The 25,751-nt window shown below is 39.5% G+C and overlaps 2 protein-coding genes across 8 annotated transcripts in view; one reads left to right on the top strand and one right to left on the bottom strand.

Annotated features, from left to right (window-relative positions):
• Window positions 1-47: 47 nt before the first annotated feature.
• Window positions 48-19,408, top strand: Slc35a5 (solute carrier family 35 member A5). 7 transcript variants are annotated; one of them, XM_076942991.1, is made up of 7 exons: window positions 48-193; window positions 946-1,131; window positions 5,825-5,923; window positions 6,911-7,041; window positions 10,999-11,066; window positions 15,836-16,616; window positions 18,014-19,408. In XM_076942991.1, exons 2-7 carry the CDS (start codon window positions 966-968, stop codon window positions 18,077-18,079), a joined length of 1,311 nt encoding a protein of 436 aa, XP_076799106.1. In that variant the 5' UTR covers window positions 48-193; window positions 946-965; the 3' UTR covers window positions 18,080-19,408. The 7 variants fall into 7 exon arrangements, with proteins under 7 accessions (XP_076799106.1, XP_034370855.1, XP_076799108.1 ...); XM_034514964.2 differs by having other exon boundaries at window positions 6,908-7,041; XM_076942992.1 differs by lacking the exon at window positions 48-193 and adding an exon at window positions 215-428 and having other exon boundaries at window positions 6,908-7,041.
• Window positions 19,409-24,435: 5,027 nt separating this feature from the next.
• Window positions 24,436-25,751, bottom strand: part of Ccdc80 (coiled-coil domain containing 80) — a 32,509-nt gene continuing 31,193 nt past the window's right edge. Inside the window, exon 8 of the mRNA XM_034515820.2 lies at window positions 24,436-25,321. Within this exon, the coding sequence (XP_034371711.1) occupies window positions 24,975-25,321 (347 nt within the window). The 3' untranslated portion in view covers window positions 24,436-24,974. The remainder of the gene's footprint in view (window positions 25,322-25,751) is intronic.

The raw sequence follows: 25,751 nt of genomic DNA, 5'->3' as shown, positions 1-25,751 counted from the left end.
AGCCCTGGAAGGAAGCGGGAGGGTTTTTTTTTTTGTTTGTTTGTTTCTTTCTTTCTTTCGCCTTTGTTCCCGGCTCATAGTTTTTCCACCAGTGGGCCTTCAAAACCTACTGCTGCTACTACGGAGCTAAGCAGTCACTATCTCAGCTCTATGATGTCCGTTCTTCCACTAGAACCTTCCCTGAGCTACTGAGGTAACCGCGCCCTCGAGGGCAGTGTTGCTCGAGCGTCTTAGGGGCCGAGGGAGCCGCCCGCTATTCCTGTTGCGCATGTGTGGGAGGGTTTCCCTGCCAGCGAGGGAAACCTGACAGTGGTGGAGGAGTGCTGACCATTGGCCTTCTGTACGCTTCCACCCACCGGGTCTCTAATTTGGGCCTGTCTCTGCGGCCCTTGACGGCTCTGGGAGCCCATCCTACTTGTGCTCTTTGGGCAAGTATTTACCCTGCCTGGAATTTCGTGTCCATCTGTCATGAAAGACTGACCAGTTAGGCTCACTGACCCAAGATGTGCCTTCTGTTCCCATCCTGGTTCAGTAAAAGTAATTAGCTGTGTTTCAGCTATTTGCACTATGGTCGTTTCTGTAAAAGAATCGTTCCCAGTAAGCTCTTTTTCTACTCTGAAGGAAGAGCTGTTATTAAGAGTAACCCCCCCCCCCAAGACATGTCAAAATTCATTCCTATGGACCAAAGTGGATATGAATAAAGTGCTTTTCTGTAGTCCCAAACTCTCAGTTACGTACTTCCTAACTGATTTCCAATGTGGCCATCCCCTAACTGTCTCCATAATCGCCCCTCCTATCAGATTTTGGCAATAGCATTCATTTCCTTTAAGTTCTTTCTGTTCTCTTCAGTTGTTTTAGTGCTGATGCAATTGTGGCCAAACGACTACAGGTTTCCTTTTTTGTTATGCACAGTCTTCAGTATTTGCATTGTGCTTTAATCCTTAGGTCTGCCAACAGGGCTGCTCATGAAAGTGTTCTTGTTAAGACAATTAAAAACCAGTGGAATGGAAAGAAAATGCTTCAGGCGCTCTGGGTTAGGCCTACCAACTCTGTACACATTACTGCTAGGCATTGTATTCATTACTCTAAGTTCAAGTCGCATCTTACTGGTAAAATATTCTGCCAATGAAGGTGAGTTAAAATGTAAATGTGTATGCCTTACTTTTAGTCATTTGTCTGGTATTCTTATGATACCTTTTAAAGTACTATGTTTTGTGTCAACGATAAAGTGTATTTAAATTTTAAACTTTAACCTTGTGTTCCTTGGCAAGATTTTTTGACCCTGGGTGAAATTTGGATCATTCAAGTTCAAAGCAAAGCACAATGTATCATAACATCTGATTATACTTCACCCAACAAAGTGTTTCTGGATCTCTAGCAAAACGTACAATTGTAGCTTATTTGGAAATACAATATATTTGTTTAGTTTCTTGGCATTTGTGTGAGTCAGTATAAGTATTTTTATCAATGGGACAGTAAAAATTAAAAGTTTGGTATGTATACTCATGAAACCTATTTTTTAATTTAATGGTTTATGCAAATTTTTTATTCTACAAAACTGCATTGGTTACTTCTTAACCATTGACAACTATAAAATCATGACAGCATGACTTTTAGTGGCCTACTTGAGCTCCTACCTGTGAATATAAGCCTTAACTTCAGATAATATTTATCTTTCAGGCCCTAGGCTCCGTTTTGATAGTATATTAATTTCTTTCCTTGATGCTCTGACAAAATACCTGCCCAAAGCAGGTTAAAGGAAGAGGCTTCTTTGGGCTCACTATCTGAGAGTAGAGTTCACCACCAAGGCAAGGAGGTCATGGCAATGGAAGCTTGTAGCAGTTATTCACATGGCATCAAGCAAGAAGAGATAGAATATGCTTGGGGCTAAAGAGATAGCCCAGAAGCAAAGAACACAGGCTGCTTTTCTCCAGTCTGTAGGTTCAGTTCCCAGCATCCACGTGGCAATTCAAAACTGACTATAGCTTTAGTCCCAGAAAGTTGAAATGTACTCCCCAGATCTAAATCCACTTTTTCCACTGTAGTCTTCTGCCACCTAGCTAGAATTCTTCCACCCATTCACATGATATTACATGAAAAATATTTTTTAAATTCTTTTCAAAGTCACACCCAGCTCATTTTCACCTTTTTATTTAGTCTAAGACCCAGGAAATGCTGTTGCCCACAGGTAAGGTGGGTCTTCCCACCTCAGGCTAATTTACATAGTCTCTTATTGGCATGCTCAGAGGCTAATCTGAGATAAATCCTCACAGGTATGAATCATCTTAAATGGTTCTAGATCCTTGGTAATATTGGCCATCACAGTCACAGAGGTCAAAGTGCGTAAGATACAGACCATATCTTAAGAACTTGGTTTATTAGAAGAGATAAACATGTAAATATGTTATAGAAGTCTATTATAAGAAATGCAATAAAAAGACTATATCCAAGATGCAGAGATAGTCTATGAAAAAGTACTGCATATGTCTGGGAAAGGATGGTGAGCAGTGCAGAGGAAGCAGGGCCACTTCTGACTAGACGCCACTCAGTTGATTTCACAGAAGACCAGGGATGTGGGGCATTGAGATCAAAGACAGCAACTTAGAAAAAGGAACAGAGGCAAAAGAATAAACAATTGGGGGAGAATATGTAGTTAGGATGTATTAGGTGATAGTGGCCCACACCTTTAATCCCAGCATGTGGGAGGCAGAGACAGGTAGATCTCTGTGGGTTCAAGGCCACCCTGGTCTACAGATTCAGTTTCACACAGCCAAGGCTACACACACAGAGAAACCCTATCTTGAAAAAAAATCAAACAAACAAAAAGGAGGTGGGGGTTGACTAGAGAGAGAAGTAGCACATTGTTAAGGGTTTCATATGTCAAGCTGTGATGTTCTGCCTAGGGTCTGGGCAAATAAACATTTGAAGGATTATAGCTGCTTGCCAGTTGAATAAATACACTGAAAGAAGGCTAGTTAGATAGGAGATTATTGAAAGTCAAGCCACAGGCGATGAAGACTAACCAATCCTGCTATAAGAATATAGACAAGAGAGTCAAGAAATATTCAAAACACACAAAAACACTCAATTGGACAGTGTGTTGAGTGTGAGGGTTAAAGGAGATAAAATACTGGATATTTCAAATCTTTCCAGTTCAAGTTCCAAGTAGTTCGATAATGTTTTTAGCTCAAATATGGGGACTGTTAGTAGGAAAAGTAAATTGGGTCAAATTTGAAAAAAATTAGTCTTCAGGTATTTACCTTCCATGAAGCCAGGAGATATGCCCTATTTATTGTAATGTATTACAATGACCAGCACAAATGCCATAAAGGTAACACCTAGGAAAGGAGTAAAAGGAGGTAGTTACTCGTAGATGTATTTGGTGAGCTTTAAACTAAATGGTACAGGATTTAGATCTCAGTTATTCTTGAACTGATATTTAGACTCTAGGAGCAGCAGCTTGTGCAGATGAGACGACAGAGCAATGAGAATTACATTAAGTGCAAGGCCAACATTCTGAACATTAAGAATTCATTAGAGCTGGGATCCAGGGTCACATGCATTTGATAGCTTTTTAATCTCAAGATGTGGGAGGTGAAGGCAGAAGGATCACGGGAGGCAGATGTTCAAGGTCTACATACAAGTGGCCTGGGAGAGAAAGAGGGTTGGGAAAGGGAAGAGAGGTGGGGACCACCCTCAAAGAAAAAAAAAATCCCATGTTTTTGTTGCTTGGAATGTAAGAGAGCTAGGACACACAAGCTAAGGAAGGGAACGTCTGTTTTGGCTCACAGTGTGGGAAGACAAAGTGCATCGTGGCAGGAGTGTGAGGTAGCAGCTGGTCACACCACATCCACAGGAATCAGGGACAGACGTCCTACCAGAGAGCTCACTCTCTCTGTTTCCCCTTCTTAGTCAACCTGGACCCAAGGACTTAGGATAGTTTGCCTCACTACCTTCAGCATGCTTTTTTCCCTCATGTAAAGCTCTCTGGAAACATCCCCACAAATGCACCTTCAGGTATGTCACAGGGGACTCCACATCTAATAAAGATGACAGTGAAGATTAACCAGTTATCCAAAAGAGATAAGACAAAAGTGCGGTGCCATGAAAAGATACCAATTAAAACAAGGCCAATAGCATTTGTAACTAGAAGATATTTATCAGAAAATGAGTGATTTGAGCCAGGTGGTGGTGGAATACACCTTTGATCCCAGCATTTGGGAGGCAAAGGAGAAGGATCTCTGAGTTTGAGGACAGCCTAGCCTACAGAGCTAGTTCTGGGACAGCCAAGTTACACAAAGAAAACCTGTCTTGAAAAAAGAAAATGAGTAATTTGACTACAATAGTAAAGTAAGAAGCCAAATGAGTGTTGACTTCTATAGAGAGGAAGATGTGTGATAGGGCCTGGTGTCTTACATTAAATGTATCAATCTTTAAGCTTTATGAATGCTAAAAGTCAGGTTAATAGAGGAATAAAGGGCTGTGCTGGAGTCACCATAGGTAGGTATTGCAACTAATCCTGAGAAGGACAGAGTTTGACAGGAGAATGGGCAGATAGTAAGACCATCCATCGTTCCTTTCTCTAGAACTAGAGGAAAGCCACTTCTAAGTATATGTAAAAGATAGTGGACTGAGGCCATCCACACTGTCATACACTTTGGGATTATCTGTGAGAGGAGTGCCAGAAAGAACTAATAAAGAGTAAAAGTGCACTAAATACCATTGACACAGTGTTCACTATTGTAATCTGAGCCTCCTCGTGTCTCATTACAGTTCATTTGTTTGTATCTCATGATAGAAATCATGAAAAGTGTCTTTTAAGGGTAACAGTGTGATTTAAGTCCCTCTTTAAAATGAGTAAAGGGAGGAGGTATCTGAACTCATCTTCAAATGGTGCATATAGTTGAACGGGCAAATACTTCAATTCAGCTGGATGTTTATTAAATGTCTTGTATGAATGTGACAAAGTCTGGTCTGTTCGTCATAAGACATTTACTTTCTAGGAGTTTCATAAGCATAATAAGTAATTATAATCTGGGTTGTCAAATGCTGCTGTAGAGGTTGATAGATTGTACCTAGAAACAGCAAGTAGTCAATTTGGCATATGTTTAATGTTCAAGGGATTCTGCAGCAAAGAGGGAGAAAATTGGAGAGAGGTTAAGTTGGCAAACCACCTGCCATGTTTGTCAAGTATGACAAAGAGAATGACTAAGAGAAGCTTCCAAGTGTTGGCAAAGAAGGAGAAATGCATTTCTAAAAATAGTACTTAATAAAGATTCTGTTTGTTCTTGTCACTATTATAATGCAAGTTGTTGTTAAGTATTTAGAAAAGCCAGGCAGTGGTGGTGCACACCTTTAATCCCAGCACTTGAGAGGCAGAGGCAGGTGGATTTCTGAGTTCGAGGCCAGCTGGTCTACAGAGTGAGTTCCAGGACAGCTAGGGCTACACAGAGAAACCCTGTCTTGAAAAACAAAACAACAACAAAAAAGGATGTGCCATTGGCAAAATATACCTTAATTTTTATAAGACAAGTAAGTCAGGCTAAATACTGATTCAGCTGGTAAATTCATAACTGTTGGTGAGTCAGGTGCTGAATGGTAGTCATCTGGTTAGAAGTCAGTCTCTGCCTCCTTCCCATGGGACTTTCTTTGCTCTTGATCCTAACCTCCTAACATATTTATCCAAATGTTGAGAAAAACTGTGCCAGCTAAAAGACATTTAATGTAACAAGCATTAAGTATGATTTTTAAATTTAAAATATATTAATTACATTTAAAAACATGCAGGATAAACTTGATTTTAAATTTTTCTGTCACATTTCAGAGAACAAGTATGACTATCTCCCTACTACGGTGAATGTGTGCTCAGAGCTGATGAAGCTGATTCTCTGTATACTTGTGTCACTCTGTGTTATAAAGAAAGGTAATTGCTAATACTGTCTATTTCCTAAATCATGCTATCAAGAAACATTAGAACTGGTGCAGCGTTTGTATCATTTAGTCAAGTCCAAGCTTGAGTATATCTTATAGGTCGGAAACAGGATCAAAGAAAATGTTAGGAGAGTTGTATTAGAAGGTGGGGAGCTAGGAGATTTTCCATTGCATTTCCCAGTGTCCTGCCCTCATCACTGTTGCTAGGTTGGATTTACTCAGTGGGTTTTTCTTAATTCTCTATCTCAGTTTCCCAGTTATGGGCTTTGGCACTATCATATTGCTCTTTCATCTCATGTGAACTAAGCAGAGCTTTTAGAGCATTAAAGTGCTTGCACAGGAAGTCTTGACACCACACAGTTTCAGCCTGTGATGAGTTTCTAGTCAGTTAAGTGCATTTCATAATTTCATGAAATGTGTTCATTGCTTGAAGGGTTTAAATGAATGACCTTGTCTCTTTCTTTGCATTTTATTTCTATCACAGCATGCCTCCCTAAGTCTCTGGAAGTCTGGAGCAGGAATACTAGCTAAAACCAGGATTAGCAAAAGTTAACCATCTCATAGTCCATGCATAGAAATTTTCACTTACTGGTTCCCTTCTCTGATCACCCCTTAAGGGGAGAGTAGAAGCATAAAGTCTTCATTGTTTTGTACTTACTCTGTTGATAGTAGTAAAACATACAAGTCTATCTGAAGTCACTTAGAGTTTCTAAAATTATGGTTCTGTTTCTGTTAGGGTTTAGTTGATTGTTCATTGCCACACAGGTGGGGAAAAGAGATACTAATAAATGCCATATTATCTTTTACTTCTGTAAACCTGAAGTCACTTACAGAGGCAATTTAATAAAGCCCAGTTTACAGAATTATACTAGTAATCAAGTTTAGTGTACTTTCAATGGAAGCATAAGCATTCTCATTGAAGATTGTTTGCTTGTTGTATGATTGCTGTGTATGATTCGTATATTTCTTTCTTCAGAAGATCATCAAAGTAGACATTTGAGATGTACTTCCTGGAAGGAATTCTCAAGTTTCATGAAGTGGTCCATTCCTGCCTTTCTGTACTTCCTGGACAACTTGATTGTCTTCTATGTTCTATCCTATCTTCAGCCTGTAAGTAACAGTGAAACAGGAAATGCCATTGAAAAGACACAAAGAAATGAGTCCCCAAACTGATCTTCCTTTTTCTCATTTTCCACTGGCCTTCCTGACACTTCTCTAGAACCATCTGAATACTGATTTTCCTGTCTGTGCCAGGTCTTCCCATTGTTCATGATTTCTGTGCTGGCTTTTTGGTGGGGTGGGGGATTACTCTCAGGCACAAGGACTCAGAAGTCACCATGATTTGTGTAAATGATCAGTCTCCCTTTAATTTGAGCTCTCTTATGGCCATTCAAGACCTCCACTCAGACTTCCAGAATTAATTCAGAAAATAATATAGCTGATGGACCTCTCTTTAATGTAGCTTATCCATTTACTGTTTGTAAGTGTTTATACCCATATTTACTATATGACTTTTTCTTACTATTTTTTTACATTTATGTATGCATTTGTGTATGTGTACACATGTGCCATGGCAGAAAGTGGAGGGCAGAGAAGAGCTTGTGGCTGGCCGCTATATGAGTCCCAGGATCAATCAAACTCGGATCATCAGGTGGCTCTAAGTACCTTTTCCCATCTTGCTCACCCCTTTCTATATTAACCTTACGTACAGATTCCTTAAGAGTGTGGAACTATATCAATTCAGCTGATAATGCTAGGAATACTCACTTTAAGAATCCTCACTTTTGATACATCTTTTATTTTAATTTGGAAAGGCAATGGCAATCACAACTGAAAGTCTTCTGCCTGGGCGGTGACTCACCTTCAGTCCTAGCTAGGGCTTTGAAGTCGTGGCAGACAGATCTATGAGAATTTGAGGCCAGTCTGCTCTACATAGTGAGGTCCAGGACAGCCAGGGCTATGTAAAGATCCTTGCACACACACACACACACACACACACACACACACACACACACACATAAATAAAAATCTGTTTTCTACTTTCACCTGTAGTTAGTTTGGGTTCCATTGTTCTCTTCCCTCAATATTTTTTAAAGTAGGATTTTTTTATTGCCTCTGTTATTTTCATTATAAGTAGTAGTTTTATTGGCACTGATCCTTTATGTGAAGCCTCCCTGATCTGCTTTAGAAACGGATGAAAAGGAGGAGCAAGAGAACATAACAGGAATCACGTGCTTGGTGCTTTTCCACATGTGGACATCTGTGTGGCTGGAGTGCCCTGGCTGTCCTCTGCTTCAATTCTTATGTCTATAAAATAAAAGAAAGCATGCTGACTCAGCTCAAAGGCAGGTGCTTAGGCCAACTGAATGCCTGTGTTCCTGTCTGCTCTGCGATATGGGGGATGTTTTGTCTTTTGTTTTGTTTGTTGGTTTTTTTTTTTTTTTTTTTTATTAATTTATTTACTTTACATCCCAATCAGAGCTTCCCCTCCCTCTTCTCTTGCCAGTTCCTCCCTCTCCTCTCCCTTCTCCTTAGGCCCTCCTCTTTTTCTCCTCAGAGATGGGAAGACCTCCCAAGGATATCAACCCACCTTGGCATATCAAGTTGAAATAAGACTAAGTAAGTGTATCTTCTCTTATTGAGGCTAGATAAAGCCATCCAGTTAGGGAAAAGAGACTCAGCCCCTCTTCCTGCTACTAGGGGTTCCATGTGAGAACCAAAGTGTACATCTGTTACATACATGTAGAACTAGGTCCATCCTATGCATGCCCTCTGTTCAACAGTCTTTTTGAGCCCCTATGGGCCCAGGTTAGTTGTTTCTGTAGATTTTCTTACAGTGTTTTTTGACCTCTCTGGCTCTTCCAGTCCTCCCTCCCCTCTTCCACAAGATTCCCTGTATTCTACCTACTGTTTGGCTTTGAGTCTCTCTGCATCTGCTTTCATAGACTGCTGGGTAAAGCTACTTATATGACTGTTATACTAGCCTCCAGTCTGCAAATATAGCAGAATATTATTAATAGTGTCAGGGGTGGGTTTTCTTTCTCATGGCATGAGACCCAAGTTGGGCCAGTCGTTGCTTGACCAGCCCAGCCATTCCCTCACGTTCTGCTCCCTCTTTATCTCTGTACCTCTTATAGGCAGAAAAAAAATGTGATTGGAAGGTTTTGTATCTGGGATGGTATCCCCATCTTGCCTTGGAAGTCTTGACTTGTTACAGGAGTTGACCATTTCATGTTCCATATCCCCTATTGCTAGGAGTCTTAGCTGATGTGACCCTTATAGATTCCTAGGAGTTTCCATTGTTCTAGATTTCTACTTGTCCCAGAGATACCCCCACTGATTCTAATTCTCTCTCCTACTTCTCCCTCCCAGTATCCTCCCTACACTTGATCCTTCCTGTTCCTCTCCTGACTCCCTTTTCCACACAGTTCCCTCCATCCATCCACCCTAGATGTCTATTTTATTTTCCCTTTTCAGTGTGATTTGTAATGATAGTAACTGCTTAGTTCATGTAGCATACCTACTACTAAATTCTACTTTACACCTTTTCACATTTGATAATTCCTATCACAGCAACGTGATTATTCATATTCAATAGTAAATATTACTTATATTTTATTGGAAACTAACAGATTAGCTATACGTTTATACCCATTCCTACAAGCCCGGTATTAACCAAATTGCAACTTCCTTATTCTTCTTCCGTAATTATTGCTTGGCTCTTCCCGAGCAGCTACAACCACAAATATTACGAAACAGATTATACGATTTATTCTATGAATTTCTTGCCTAATTCTGCTTAAGGAATTAAATAAAGGTACATAGAAGTTTTAGAACAAGGACTATAATTAGATGCATTCTCTGTTGATAACACAGGAAGCAGCCAGATTTGTGCATTTGCACTGCTCCTGTGTGACCACTCAGCGCTACCACTTCCTTACTCTTAGCAGCCTCTTTCCTCATCATCTCTTCCTCTTCTCTCCATCTGAAGCTCACAAACATTGTGTCACAGTGAGGTGCACTAAGAAAATCCCCTCATAGTCTCCCAGGCAGACAAATAATAAGGAATTGGGAAGCTGGAAACATTGATTACCCTGATTCAATCATTATACATTAGTATACATAGTAAATTACTACTTTTTATGACCAGTAAATAAATATGATTGACTAATTATTATTATAAAATTCAATAGAAAAACATTAGAATTACTACTACTTTTATTCAGTTTCACTGTTTTGTTTTTAACTGTTGTAGCTGTGTTTGCTTTTATTAGTAGTTATATAAGACTGGGTAGTTTGTGGTATTCGCTTATTTGATTTCTTCGTGCAGAGTTTTACTATGTCTCAGATAACTACACGAGAGCTCAAGATCTTCTTCTGAATGCTAACACCACAGATAGATAACAGCACACCTGGTTTCTCTGTTTATTCACCCTAAAGTGATAGCAAGAAGTAAAGAAAAATAACTCATACCTTTTGATTATTGTTAAAGAATATCAGTATTGCCAGATCCAGTTATAGGTTAACAATGGTAGAATTTCATATATTCTGCACAATACAAATATATGTATGTATAAATACATATAAATAGGCCTAGCATGTTCCCTTCTCTTTGCCCATAAAGCCACTATTAAACAGTTCTAAGGGGAGTATGGTTAGAGCTCAGAGGTAAGGTGTGAACAGCTCTTACTTGATTCCCAGAACTACACACAAAAATAATAATTTTTAAGAAGTCTATAAAGCACCTTGGCAGCTGTTAAAATAAAAAACCTAAAGTATGCTTCTCCTTTAGCTTTTGTATTTTTTTTTTATCTATATACATTTAGGTCATTTATACATACCTTTACCAAACTTAAACACATAATGTCAAAATCTGACAATAAGTTGATGATATCTGCATAAATTTACCAAGCAATAAAATGGAATTTAATCCCCCAGTGAAACAGCTGCCCTAATAACCCCTCTGCTGTGTGACTAAAAAGCTCTGTGTCAGGTGAACAGCAAGCCGGGAGGTCCTGAGGTCCGTGCTTGGCTTGGATGGTAATTCTATCTTCTCTCTCTTTCTAGGCCATGGCTGTTATCTTCTCGAATTTTAGCATTATAACAACAGCTCTTCTATTCAGGATAGTGCTGAAGTAAGTAATCCAGAGTGCAAGCACACGCCAGCCTTTAAAGTGGGCCAGTCTGGCTGTAGACAGTTGACACAGAATGCTGAGCCTCAGACTCCATAGACCACAATTTTATTTCTAATTAGCTGTGTATATTAGACACCTTGTTTATCCAGTGAGGAAAGCAGCTCTAGTGCTCTTTAAATCCTCTGCCATTGGGTATTTGATTACCATTGATCAGTATTTTAATTTTTAGTATTTTTTTAAATAGTATTTTTTAAGATCTTGTGACAAGATCTTACTTTGTAACTCACAATAGCCTGGAACTCATAGTCCACCTGCTTCAGCCAGGCAAACTACTGTAGAAGTTTCCTGAAATATATACATATATAGACATATATATGAGTCTCGATAGAGTTACCCTGTAATGTGACAGAAGTACCCCCACTAGACACTGCAGGCTAACAAAAAGGCAAGTCCCACGAATGTTTACCTCTTTTGAGTTATTAGTCAGTGATACCCCTTGTTCTTTTTATGTCAGCTTGCCACAGCTAGAGCTATCTGGGAAAAGAAGCCTTGGTTTGAAACAATGCCACCATCAGATTGTCTGTAGGCAAGCCTTTGGGGGCATTATCGTGATTAATGATTGATATGGGATTGGGAGGAACCAGCTCACTGCCAGCAATACTACTCCCCAGCAGGTGGCAAAAGAAAGCAGGCTAAGTAAGCCATGGAGAACACACCACCAGTATGCAGCTTCCTCCGTGATCTCTATATAGTTCCTGCCTCTAGTTTTCTGCCCTGCTTGGGTTTCTGCTTCCTTCAGGGAGGAACTGTGATTATGATTATGTAGGCCAAATAAACTTTCCTCCCCAAGTTGCTTTTTCCTCCCCAACACTTTTGGTCACAGTGTTTATCATAGCAATAGAAAGCAAATGAGAACATCCCCCAGGCATTGCAGGCCCTTGGCAGTGCTTTTGAGTCCCTTCCAGAAACTGCATTAAGACTGTCACTGAATAATACACTATGTACTTCATTCATAGAACATGGAGAAATCAGCTAGGTTTTTTTTTTTTGTATCTTTTCCGTAGAGCTCTGTGCAAACAATTTGTATAGGGGGATGTGATGTGGGTATGCTAAATGTGCGTGCGTAGTGCTGTACCACTCGTATCGAGATCAGAGGACAACTCACAGAAATGTGCATTCCTACCACTGTGAGATTCCATAATCAAACTCAGGGTGTCAGGCTCGTCTGCTAGCCCTTTTCCCTACCGCTCTGTCCCACTGCCCAGGTTTATTCAGAGTGGAAACGGATGCCAGACATTATGCTTCAAAGCTTCCCTCACGGGTTTGTTCTTACATAAGCATAGTTGTGTCTACTTGGTTCTGGGAAATGCATTACTTGAGTGTTGAGGTTTTAGGGTTAAAAAATAAAAATGATCAGTAATAATTTATCTACCAAGTATAAGTTTTCTCCAATAGAAGCAGAAAACAGAAGTATTACTAATTAGTACAGTAATTTTCTCCAAAAGCATTCACTTGAGAAATCTTTATGGTTCGTCATAACTCTATCTCTGGGAACTCGTTCAGTGCTACTAGGAAAGGTGTTTGGTGTGATTTTCTTGAGAAAGCAGTCAGATGAGTCCTTTTATTGTTTTATTCTCTGCATTGCTTAAATACAGTAGAAACACAATAAAACTGCTCTTATCTGACACCGTTTAACCTGATCTCTCACTTACTAGGTAAGCTAATGATTATAAATTATGCATAGTTGCCTCTAAGAATCTGCAGGATTTGTTCTAATGCCAAATATTATGTGAAAGTCCCTTAAATGACATGTAGTATCCTCATGTAATCTGCCACATTTTCAAAGTGCTTTATGTGGCATATGCTGCCTAATATAATGTAATTGCTGTACAAATAGTTTTAAATTATTTATCCTGCCTAATACAATGTAAATATTCCTATTTTAGGAATAATAAACTCTGCACCTGAACTATCTTTTTAAATACTTTCAATCCACTAAAACTCGGCTTGCTACACAGTAGTTCCTCTTAGTGATGGGAACTGTGTCAGTTCCCAAACTGGATGCTTGAACAGTGCTAAACACTGCATTGTGCTGATTTTTACCCCCAACACACACGCACATGCACACACACACGTGCACACACACACAACATTCATTTTCATTTGAACTAAACACTTAGCCACATACATCACCGTAGCTTTTCTAGTTTGAGATCATTGTATAGTTTGTAACACTAAAACTGGGATAGGTTTGTTTCATTTTTCTTCAACTTCATGAACAGATATTTTTTTCATAAGAGACCTTAACAACCCTAACATATTTTTTCCTTTCCCTGTTAAGTTGAGAATTTTCAGCATTCCACTTAGAGGAAACACCTTCCAGTCTCTCTGGAAGGTTAAACTGTCAGTACCACACTCCCTTTGCACTATTACGTGAAATAAGGGTAACTTCTCTGCAAACATTGTGATACCTCAACAGTATTATCAGAGAGCAGGCAGGTGCTGAGTGACTGCCAGGGAGGTTACACACCTAGAGACAAGGGGCAAAGGAGTGATTCACACGGAGGATAGAGCCAAGGGGGAGGAGATTCTGTCATGCTCCTCACATAGTGGACAGTTAAAATCTCAGTGTTGGCAGATGGCCCAGTGGGTTAAAGTGATGCTGTGAAGATGATGATCTGAGTTCAGTCCTTAGGACACACATGGTAGAAGGAGCACCCTTTCTGCAAGTTGTCCTCTGCCCTTCACATGTGCCTGTGTGCATGCACACACATGTGTATGCACACACAAAATATGGTAAAGTATTTAAACAAAATAAATTCTTTTCATAATTTATCATTTATGTATTAATCTGTAAGAGACTATGAGATCATTTTGTAAAAAAAAAAAAATCTAAGACATAAATTAATGTTTATGAGAACAGAAGCCCTCAGCCATCCAGCTACACTCTGAGCATCAGCCACTGTCCTACAGGGCAGTGGAGGGGTCTGCTCAGTGAGCTCCTGCTGTCTCACTAACTGAACAGGAATTCAGTCATGTGAGGTCAAGTCATCACCTATGCACAGATCCTCAGCTGAGTCGTTTATGAAACATACTCGTTTTCTGAAAATACCCCATGTGTATCCAAATTCTTAGTAACTTTTATCTTCCCTACAGCACTAGCTTGAATCAATAGTTATTTGCAGTGGCTACTTTTGACTTTATTTCAGGGCTTTTCCTTTAGATCCTTTTCTTCACAATATTAGCAGAAAATCTATAGCTGCCAGTATGAAAAACTTCTGAAAGCTATAAAGTTCCTCATCTGCCATGTACAGCAATTCATTATAATTATTTTCATAAATCAGATATCCATTCTCTGTCTACATTTTTTCAGTCATTACTTCCTACAGCTTCACTGTGTGACACCTGCACCTTCAGCAGTGCTGCGGCTCTTCGTGGTTTAACCCCATGTCGTAGGGCTATGACTAACCCCGTCACTGGAATTTAAATCTAGTTATGTGAAAATCATACATGAGAAGGCATGATATACAGAGATGCTGCTTCCTAAGCTACTGTACGTATTTAGCACTTTCAGAGAATGGAGCTGTGGAATTGAAGTCAGACTCATTTTTCTGCATATCTTCTGGGAGTTTAGAATGAGTCTTAAAAGCTGTAGCTGTCTAGGAGGAAGAAGATACACAAAGCCATGACAAATCTTTCTTATTCTTTCATAAACACAGGAGCAAGGAAAGCATTAACCTCTCACTTAGCTTTTTCCCTAAGTGCAGGAATTGCCTACAGTGTCCTAGGCACTTGGTAAATCCTCTAGTGATAACATCCTTCTCACTTGTACTTCTCACTTTGACACTTCTGCTTTTGCTTAGCGTTCCCCATCTTATGGGCCCTACAGATGCTTCCCGACTGAGAGATAGATGCACCTTCTTTGTGGCCTTTGCATAGTTGCTTTTCTGCCCTACCTCTACAAGTATCTGTCCTCGGTATACCCCCCAGGATCTTAAGTCTCAAGTCTGTCATCACTTAGCGTATGGCTCTCTGCTGATTATAATGTAAACTCCCTCAGGAGGGAGGGCACATCTTTATCTGCCCAGTTTGCCTGTTGATTGCTTGTCTTTGAGCTGAGTAAATGACCAGGTAGAACAACAGTACACATCATCTACAGTCCACAACTTCATTGTCCGGTACAGCCAATAAGTAAAGCCTTTTTGGGTTTTATAAGAAATGCTACCCAAGTGTAATTTTTTTCTTTCCTTATCCTCTAGTACTTTGTTTTATGGTGGCTTATTGTTAGGCCCTTGGCCCAGTAGCTAATGTCCTCAACAATGTGTGTGCCGTGACTCTAGTCTTCTTTGAGAAAATTTATCTGTATTGATTACTAAAGCTTATCCGTATTGCCTTTTCTGATTCTTGCAAACTGAACTAAGGTCTTCTGTCAGAATTTATAGTTTATCACAATAAAAATCACTGTGTTAGAGATCCAAGATAGCCCTCAAAAATAGGAGGGTGTGTTACACCTACATATTCAAGGTAATTTGTAGGAAAGAGAAGTTAAAAATGTCCCTCAAGCATTCTGAAAGTGAATAGAAGGTTGGGGTGTGAGACACAGGCCCCTCAAGTTTATAGTGCACTTGGATTAAGGGAATACTAGCAACTGGGTATAGTTTATTCAACCAAGTATTCAAGTTCCCAAATTTGCAGTAGAACATTTAACAGGGGAAAGAGGAGTGATGAAAGCAGAGGTGGTAAAATCTTGTTTTCTCCCTTTTGTGTAGGCGGCATCTGAACTGGATCCAGTGGGCCTCCCTCCTGATTCTCTTCTTGTCTATCGTCGCCCTAACCGCCAGTACCAAAACGTCACAGCATGACTTGGCTGGACATGGATTTCATCACGATGCCTTCTTCACCCCATCTAATTCCTGCCTTCATTTCAGGAGAGACTGTTCCCTAAGAGACAATTGTACATCGAAGGAGTGGACTTTCAGCGAAGTCCAGTGGAACACCACAGCCAGAGTTTTTAGTCACATCCGTTTGGGCTTGGGCCACGTTCTAATCATAGTTCAGTGTTTTATTTCTTCAATGGCCAATATCTATAATGAGAAGATCCTGAAGGAGGGGACACAGCTCACTGAGACCATCTTCATACAGAATAGCAAGCTTTATTTCTTTGGCATTGTTTTTAATGGTCTGACCCTGGTTCTTCAGAGCAGTAACCATGATCAGATTCAGAACTGTGGGTTTTTTTATGGCCACAATACATTTTCAGTAGCCCTTATTTTCGTGACTGCCTTCCAGGGCCTTTCAGTGGCTTTTATCTTGAAATTCTTAGATAACATGTTTCATGTCTTGATGGCCCAGGTGACAACTGTCATCATCACAACAGTGTCTGTTCTGGTCTTTGACTTCAGGCCCTCCCTGGATTTTTTCCTAGAAGCCCCATCAGTCCTCCTCTCCATATTTATTTATAATGCTAGCAAGTCTCAAAATCTGGAGTGCGCACCTAGGCAAGAAAGGATCCGGGATCTAAGTGGCTGCCTTTGGGAGCGTTCCAGTGGGGTGAGTCGGTGCAAGTGCACCTCGTACTTATTCTGTCTTTGGGAGCGTTCCAGTGGGGTGAGTTGGTACAAGTGCACCTCGTACTTATTCTTACATTCAAAGCACATGTATTCAAGAAAGAGAATAGCATCAGTGTGTCAGAAAGTGTCTTAGATCTCTGTGACTTACAGAAATCATGCACTAGACTTCTGATGATGGCAAGGACTGTGTGACTCAGAGTGCCCCGAGGATCTTGTGTGTTCACTAAGTAATTGTATCACATAGAACCGCAGACCCTGAAAGTACTCATTCCTTGTCTCATCCTCTTCCCTAGATTCAGTGGTTAGAGAGTGAGCCAAACACTTTATAGACAGTGAGTGAGAGAACGAGTAGTGGGGCTCTGTGCTCTGACTCCCAGTTTCGTAGTTTTCCACTACATAGGAGTTGGAAAAATGAAGCTAATCTTTTACACTGATAAATCCATGTGAGACAGAAAACTTGTTACCTTAATCTTCCCCATAGCTATCTGTTTATTTCACATAAGAAAATAGTTTTTCACAAGAGCTTTCTTAGATAAGAATATATTCTAAAACAAAGAGTTATTCTGAATTTACAATTTTTGTCAACACACAAAGATGAACTGCTTCACATCAGGAGCCCATTTTTCTCTGCAGAAAAGTCTGTCATTTTCTGGGCTCATAAAGTCCACATGTTTTATCTCTGAGATTTTAATAACAGATTTTAAGATTAAAAAAAAAAAGGTAGATCATGTTTCCCAAACAGGAGTCAGCAAGAATGTACATTCGGGAGTCCTCTGTTCTTTCCAGTGAGCTGATAATAACTGCTTGCCTTGCCCTTTAAGGAATTAAAATCATATTAGTACCAAGAGTTCTTCAAATCATATATCATCCTTTAATCACTTCCCTGAAAGACCTGCAGGTGGTGATCTTGCTCTGAGTTGAATACACTTCACGTTTTTCATTATAAAACAAAAAGTATTTTTTAGGTTTATTTTATTTTATGTGTATGAATGTTTTGCTTCCATGTGTGTACATTATTTGTATGCCTTGTGCCCTCAGAAATAAGAAGAGAACATGAGATCCCCCAGGGACAGGGATTACAGGTGATTGTTAGCCACAGATAGTTGTAAAGTGCCATGTGGGTGCTGGGAACCAAAGCTGTGTCCCCTGCAAGAACAGTAAGTGCTCTTTATCACTGAGCTGTCTCTCTTGTCCCGTCTTTACTTTTGATCATCCCCTGTGCTTCTAATTGTAGCAATTTCAACTCTTTAATTTGACCAGATTATATAAACAGTTAACAAACTAAAAGTCACAACTCAGTGAATAAACCTGTGATTCATGAATTCAGTAAGATATTAAAACATCTCGAATAGTTACCCATTTCCTGTCTCCTTTTAGGATGGAGAAGAGCTGGAAAGACTTACCAAACCCAAGAGTGATGACTCAGATGACGACACTTTGTAATGGTGCTTGGTTGGTGGACAACTCCCACAAACTATGTTTGCACATTTTCAGCATTTGTGGCAATTGTCTTTTCTGATAAACTGATGATGTTTCAAAGCATAATATTCTTTACATGTATCTAACCACGAATAAACAGCTCCATCCAAGACCTATAGCTGCCACAGGGTGGCAGAGTTCTGAAACATAGGACTGCATAACTGAATACCTGATGAGTCAACAGGACATATATGCAGATTGTTTCCTCAGCCTCCAGGTTCCAGAAATCATGTTAATTTGACCCTACAGATACACAAATGGTGACAGCTTGCCAGATACTAATCATGGAACCATATCTTCTGCCTGCCAAGGTCATCTCTCTCTGTCATTGTTAAATTGTCTGGGTTGTCCCTCAGATTTCGAGGCCTTAGCAATAGTCGTTTTGCTTTCATTAAAGCAATAAGACTCTAAAAGTTTTGGCTGAAAGACCTAAGTATCTGGCTGTGCCATAGATTTTATATAACATCCTTTGTGATAAATATTTTTAAATTATTCTTCAGAAATAAAATTTCAGATTTTTATTTGTTTTTTTGGAACTTATAAGAAATTGTATTCTTTGTAATCATCTTTTTTTAAAGCTTTATTTACATGAAAGTTGGTTGCCATGTTATCATAGTTACCACTTGTATTTTAAATCTCCTAAGCCGTTGTGGAGTTGTTTGCTCCATCCTCAGTTTGTACATTTACAAAATCTTGACATCATTACCTTTTGATGTTGAGGGACTGTGCTGAGAATTAGGTTGTTTTATTTTTGAGTTATTAATTGAACTGTATAACTGTTATTTATCTTTGTATAATACCCTATTCTAAAAGTCAGAGCTCTGGCTTTAGGACATCTTTATAAGAATCCTTTTATAAAAACAATAATGACTTTTCATGAACTAGAGTAGTGTTACTGCTAGAGGGCCAGTAGCCAGTAAGTCACCTCTCAGCAACACTTCCTACTTATAAGTGCATGGTGGTTCTCAAAATAGGTTTGCATGCAGCCAGCTGACTCTTCATTGGCAGAGCAGTTATGTGACAGATAATTAAAATGTAAGAAAATAGAGTGATTTGTCCCAGGTCTTATAGCCCCGAAGGGTAATAGAAACAAGCTTCAAGCCTGTGTGTTTACAAACTCCTACATGGTAATGTGAATTATAAGCTACCATGAAGTTTGCACATTCCTTCTTCAAGTTTCCATGTATTTATATATAAGATATTACTATCATTATAATTCTCATGACTACCCAGAATAATATAACTGGCAATCATTGCTAAAACTTTTTAATTAAAATAATTACTAAACTCTTATCTTGTATCTATACTCTGTCATATGAGATGTGGTGTGGAAGGCTTTTAAATTTTAAAACAATGGAATAAGGCAAATATTCAAGCAACTTAAAACTTTGTCTTTGACTAAATCTTGATGTCTAAGGAATGGTTAAATCTCTACCTTACCATAGGCATTCTTACCAAATTACATGAAATGGGATCAACCAGCATGATTCATCTTAAAGATAAGGAAAAATAAGATACATGGGACTCACTTTTAGAAACGAGAGCATGAAAATTATCTTGCTGAGCTTCAGAAGAAATTGCAAAAGTGTAACCTAAAGACATAGTATAGCAACCATTTGTGTAATGGTGTGGGGTAGTTTGATTTTTCTTATTTACAGTTATTTTTTGCATTCTTACTTGTTTGGAAATCATCCACTGTTCACTGTCATGCTAACTTGCCACTCCCTGGAAGGGCTGAGCTGGAAATAAACTGTCAGATAGATGCACTTGAGTGCTTTACAAGCAGTACAGTTTTAAGAAGGACAGTGTGAAGGTAAGAGGTCCAGAAACCATTCCCCAGGTACTGACGCAGTGGGAACTGCATGGCCTAAAACAAGAGTGTGGATGCTGGTTGTGAAAGGAACGTGGCTTAGACCAAGATCCCAAGTCCTGTACCAGCTGCCTCTTGCCCCATAGGTTGTCAAGCTCTTTGTGCCGCCGTGGCCCTGTCAGTCTCTATTTGCTCAGCTTACAGCTAAGGCTTATCTTCTTGTTTCACTTCTGAATCCCCATGTGGAAGCCCTGTTGCTTGTGAGGTAGATATTGAGGCTTTGTAACTGCTAATGCTGCTCTAATCCTTTCTCTCTGTATAAGCCAACTGGCTGGACATGCCCAGATCCTCCTTGGGACCTTCTCCCTTTTCCTACAAAGGTTTTAGCTATGAGCTCTCAACATTCCAAACAGAAAAGGCTAAATATAGTGGGTAAGAGGGTGATTTTCTCTTTCTGAAGCCTAGATCAGAGTTCTTGAAATTGAGTAATTATATATTTCCACTTTTAATGAAGAAAACATTTAATAAAAGTTTCAACATGAATTTTTACTTTTATTAAAGTACATCCAAATAATGTGATATATGAACTTATTTTTTCAAGATAGATTCTCTCTCTCTTTTTTTTTTTTTTTTTTTTTTTTGGTTCTTTGTTTTTTTGTTTGTTTGTTTTTTTGAGACAGGGTTTCTCTGTGTAGCCCGGGCTGTCCTGGAACTCACTCTGTAGACCAGGCTAGCCTCAAAGTCAGAAGTCTGCCTGCCTCTGCCTCTGCCTCCCAAGTGCTGGGATCAAAGGCTGCACCACCACTGCCTGGCTAAGACTGATTCTCATTGTGTACCTTTGGCTAGTCTTGAATTCACTATGTAGACTATACTAGCCTTAGAGTAATCTACCTGCCTCAGCCTCCCAAGCTGAAATTTCAGCTGTGAGCCACCATACTCAGCCTTAGTTACATGTTTTATATGAAAACCAAAACACATTTACAGAATAAAATATAGTACTATAAAGATCAATAAATTTTAAAATACAAACTTTGCTTAGCTTTATGTCAACTTGACAACAGTCATCTAAGAGGAGGGAACCTCAATTAATTAAATGCCTCCATCAGATTGAGCTGTAAGGAAACATGCAGGCATTTCCTGAATTAGGATTGGTGGGGAGGGACTACCTCATGTGCATGGTGCCATTCCTGGGCTAGTGGTCCTGAGTTCTATTAGAAAGTAGGCTGAGCATGCCATGGAAAGTGAGCAAGATACACACACACAAACATACACACTATGGCCTCTTCATCAGCTCATGCTTCTAGGTTTCTGTCTTGTGCTTAAATTCGTGTCCTGACTTCCTCAATGATATGGAAGTCTGTCTCAAATAAATCCTTTCCTCCCCAGATTTCTTTCATTCATGGTGTTTTATCACAGTAATAAAATCCTTAACAAAGAAGGAAATCGATACTAAGATTGTGGAATACTACTGTGACAGACATGACCATACTGTTTTAAGGAAGATTGTGGGAAGACTTTGAAACTTTGGTCTAGAAAAGACATCAAGTGTTGAGAGCTCAGGGGACTGTTCTGTAGGAGCTTGGAAGGTAAGTGTTTCGAGCAGTTCAGAGAGGGAAGCCTGGCTTGTGAAGTTTCAGAGGGAAGCAAAGACTCTTAACAGGCCATTTGGAGAATCTGTGATGTCTGGTCAGCTAGAGCTGAAGAATTAGCTGTCATTAACAAGAGACCAGACCTACTAAAGTGAAACCTTCATCTTACTGGGACAATTGATGCTGCTCATCTGGGGCTGAAGAATTATCTATGATTAATAAGAAACCAGAGTCTTTGAAGTGAATCTTCTAGAATGTGTTTCCTAAGACGCAGCACATAGAAGCTATGTTCCAGAGGTAGCCAAGGTTGTACCTCATGCTGGCATTCCAATCTCCTTATTTTATATTTGAAACACCCAATTTCTTTTGGTTATCTTTGTAACAGGAATGGGTTCTTATGAACTATATAGTTACTCCACTGTAGTATAGAATATTGATACCAGTTCTTTCTATGTCAAGTGTTTGGGTTCCCAGTTTACACCCACCCTCTATCACCCCTGCTGCCATGCAATTCTATTAGTCACTGTTCCACAGTCAGATCAACTTTTAAGGTTCTGTATATAGAAGGACATGTATTTTTTTTCTGTCCGATTTATTTTGCTTGCCACAATGTCTTCCAGATACATTGACCTTACTGCAAATGATGGTTTTTTTCCATGTCTAAATTATATCCATCACGTGTATATACCACATCTCTTCAAATATTTCTCTGCTTATAGGCAAGCAGGTTGGTCTCATATTTCAGCTGTTGTTATGAGTACTTGAGTACAGCCTGATTTCTGTGTATGTATATCCAAAAGTAGGATAGCTAGTCTATTTATTTCTGTGTATGTATATCCAAAAGTAGGATAGCTAGTCTATTTTTAGTTTTCCTAAGAACTCGCTCACTGTTCTCCATAATAGCTGTGTAAACCTTTCCCTTTCCTTCACATTTTCACCAGCACAGTTTGTGTTTTCTTTTGATAATGGCCATTCTACTTTTCATGACTCAGTAAGTCATCATTATTTGACAGTTCCTTTCTCTTGTGGCAGACAGGGAACAGATAGAAGGATGAAAACTGCATAATGTCAATACCTATGCCCAGTAATTCATCCACCAGCAAGGCTATGCTACCAAAACCTTCCCTAATGGTGCCACCAACTGAACTGTGTTCAAACACCCAAGCTTATGGGTGGGAGTACGGAGGTTATTTAAACCATCACTATAGGGAAGAAGTAGATCTTGAGGTCTTACTCTGCTTCTTCAGTCTTTGAAAGTTTTCATTGTCCAGTCTTTCTTTCATTCCCCTTGTTAGAGTTTATTTTGTGACATTAATTGGGGGTGGGAGGTACTGTGGATGGGATTGGCTCCTGATTTCTTATATCTTTGTCTTTGGCATTAAGGAAGGCCACTGATTTGGACATGCTAATTGTGTAACCTGCTCTGTGCTGAAAGTATCTATCAGCTTTAGCAGTTTTCTGATGGAGTCTTTGGCTTTTCTTTTATATAGATTCATGTCTCCTGTAAATAAGGATGCTTTGACTACTACTTCTCATGTCTCCCTCTTATTTACTCCTTTAGTCTCATTCCTCTACCTAGGACTTCTAAGTATGAAATGGGAAGCAAGAAGTCAGTTTGGTTAAACACAACTAAGTAGCCAGTGTTGGCTCAAACTTCTAGTGTCTGACCTTGAGTAGGTTATTTTAGGTATATTTAAACATAGCACTATTTGATGAAAACTTATTCTGGTGATAATTAACTCATATTGTTAGGATCCAAAATTCATTGACCATTGACCATGATGATAGTGGAGCCAATGGGAGACACCTGGCAAGATCATAGGAAGCTTGCAGGGAAAACAGTGTAATCATCCAGGTGACCACCAAACTGCCATTTCTCCTCATTTCTCCCTTGCTGGTGCTTCCTCCCCTTTCCATCTCTATGCCTACCATAACAATTAGCTATCTTTGTAATGGTTCTCTACTTGTCTGAGATTATGTAAAAGGAGAAGTCTTTTCCAGTTTTGTGTTCGAGATTCTAGCAGAATGTATAGAAAGTAGCGTAAATTGTTTTAATCATTTATTCTACATGGAGTCTAACCTTCAGGGTAATATTATTAAGAATGGCGATGTCAAATCATTACTTGCTTAAGCCACTTTGTTCAGTAATTCCCAACTTGGTCTTCTCAAATTTAGGACTGTTTCTAGAATGATGCCCACTCATGTTCTCTTTTGTCTGTCTGAAGACAGTCCATTGTGAGAAGCAAGCCAAAGGAGCTTATGCATGAAGGAAGTATCATGAAAAACTACAACACATTGTGTAGCTGTGATGGGACCTTGCACCAGACAGAAGAACTAGTAAGGTTGAGTGAGCTCAGGCCCAGGAAATCTCAGAGACTTGAGATTGGCAGAGGTCAAGCTGCCTCCTACCCATTTCTGTACCTGATCTAGAACGTGTATCCATGACACCCCACTGAGAGGACAATGCCAGTCAGTCACATAAGGAAACACCCAGAGTCTTTCCCCATGCAAATAGAGCATCACTAACATCTCAAGCTGAGCCAATAAGAACCCCTAAATCTCACTCCACTCCTCAGTGTTTTATAAAGTTGCTGTACATGTGGACTAAAGCTCACAAGTTATTTCATCGATGATCATATAAGAATGACTGTTTTTACTGAGCTGTAACACTTGGGGAAGAGTTCACTCTCCTGTTAGACCTTGGAACTTCCTAACTGGCCAGGCTCACACCACCACTGCTACCACTGTTGCTGCTGTGGTAGCTGACAAGGGACCTGGGACCTTGGCTACCTGCCCTGCCCAGGTTGCCCAAACCTTGCTTTTTTGTTAAAAGCTGTAAAAGAACCTCATATGGCATAGAACTGTTGTAAATACTTTTAGGCTGACATTTCAAGTGTTAAGAAGCCATCTGAAGCTAGATATGATGATTCATGCCTTTAATCTCAGCATTTGGAAGGCAGAGGCAGGTGGGTCTTGCGAGTTTGACACAAACTTGATCTACATAGTGAGTTCTAAATCAGTCAGAGCTACACAGAGAGATCCTGTCTTCTATGTCTATCCAGATGTTTTACAAAAACATTTGTACTGTGAGTTTTAATTTTCCTTAACACAATTTTTTACTTACAAATTGATAGAAGAAATGAAGGAAAGATATATAAACATTTTATACATTTGCATATCAAATAATAGCTATTACATAAGAAAAGAGATGCTACCTTTTGTTTTTCAGTAAATATTATTTAGCACCATGTTTTCCTCTCTCAAGTTAGTGAGTTCTTTTAAATGTCTTAATAACAACTCATGAGTAGGGGAAAGTTTACTATGTCTTTAATCTTGTAAGAACACTGAGAGAAAAAGGCAGGGTATGTAAAGTGTGGAGGAATTCCCTTCTGAAGCTGCCTGCACACAGCTTTAGCAGATGAAGGGGAAACTGGATGGGAATAAGGTTACATATTTCTGTTCAGTAAGGGTATCCATGGTGGTAACTTTCATGATGACGGTAGTCATCCTGGTAGCCATCCTGGTATCCTTGGTGATAACTATGGTAACCATATCCCGCATACTCATCTTCTGGGCAGCGCATCCCCAGTGACTGCTGAATAGCCATTTCCTGTCTCCGAAGTTGCATGGAATCAATTAAGTCATACACGATGACCATCGACCACATAGGAGAAGGATACCAAGATTTAACATTGCCGTCTTTTCCAACTAGAAGCATGGAGAAGTACTCTGGGCTCACTTGAAAATAGTTGCGGATGTCTTTGACCAAGTGGGCTGGCACATCTTCCCGCTCAACAGTGGAGCTCCCTGGAATAGCATTGAATGGTTGTTAGTGGATTAAAGAGTCAAGAGTTCATAGATACTACAAAACAAGAGGAAATTGTCCTGAGAGCAGAAGACCCACAAACCTGTTCTCTTTAGCTCAAAAGCCAGTTGTTTGCTGGAAGTGTCCAAATAGCAATTAAATGCCCGGTTGTGCAAGGTTGTTACTGCCAAACTATGGGACTATGGCATCTCTTTTGAGAATGTTACAAAATACAGAACCCATGCCTTAATTTAATCCTGCAACATCAACATCTTTGCAATCTGTCACAGACAAACAATGACATTTCTATTTCTAGGTATGTTTCCAATTAGCTTACTTTTTTACATTTCAGTTTTCCACTCAGTGGACAATGGAAAGCTTGTTTTGTTGTCCAGCATGCAAAAGAATAATTATGTTGAAAACCAATGGCTG

This window comes from Arvicanthis niloticus, chromosome 12 (assembly GCF_011762505.2).
Source record: "Arvicanthis niloticus isolate mArvNil1 chromosome 12, mArvNil1.pat.X, whole genome shotgun sequence".
Taxonomy (NCBI): domain Eukaryota; kingdom Metazoa; phylum Chordata; class Mammalia; order Rodentia; family Muridae; genus Arvicanthis; species Arvicanthis niloticus.
This window is presented reverse-complemented; position numbering and strand designations above follow the sequence as displayed.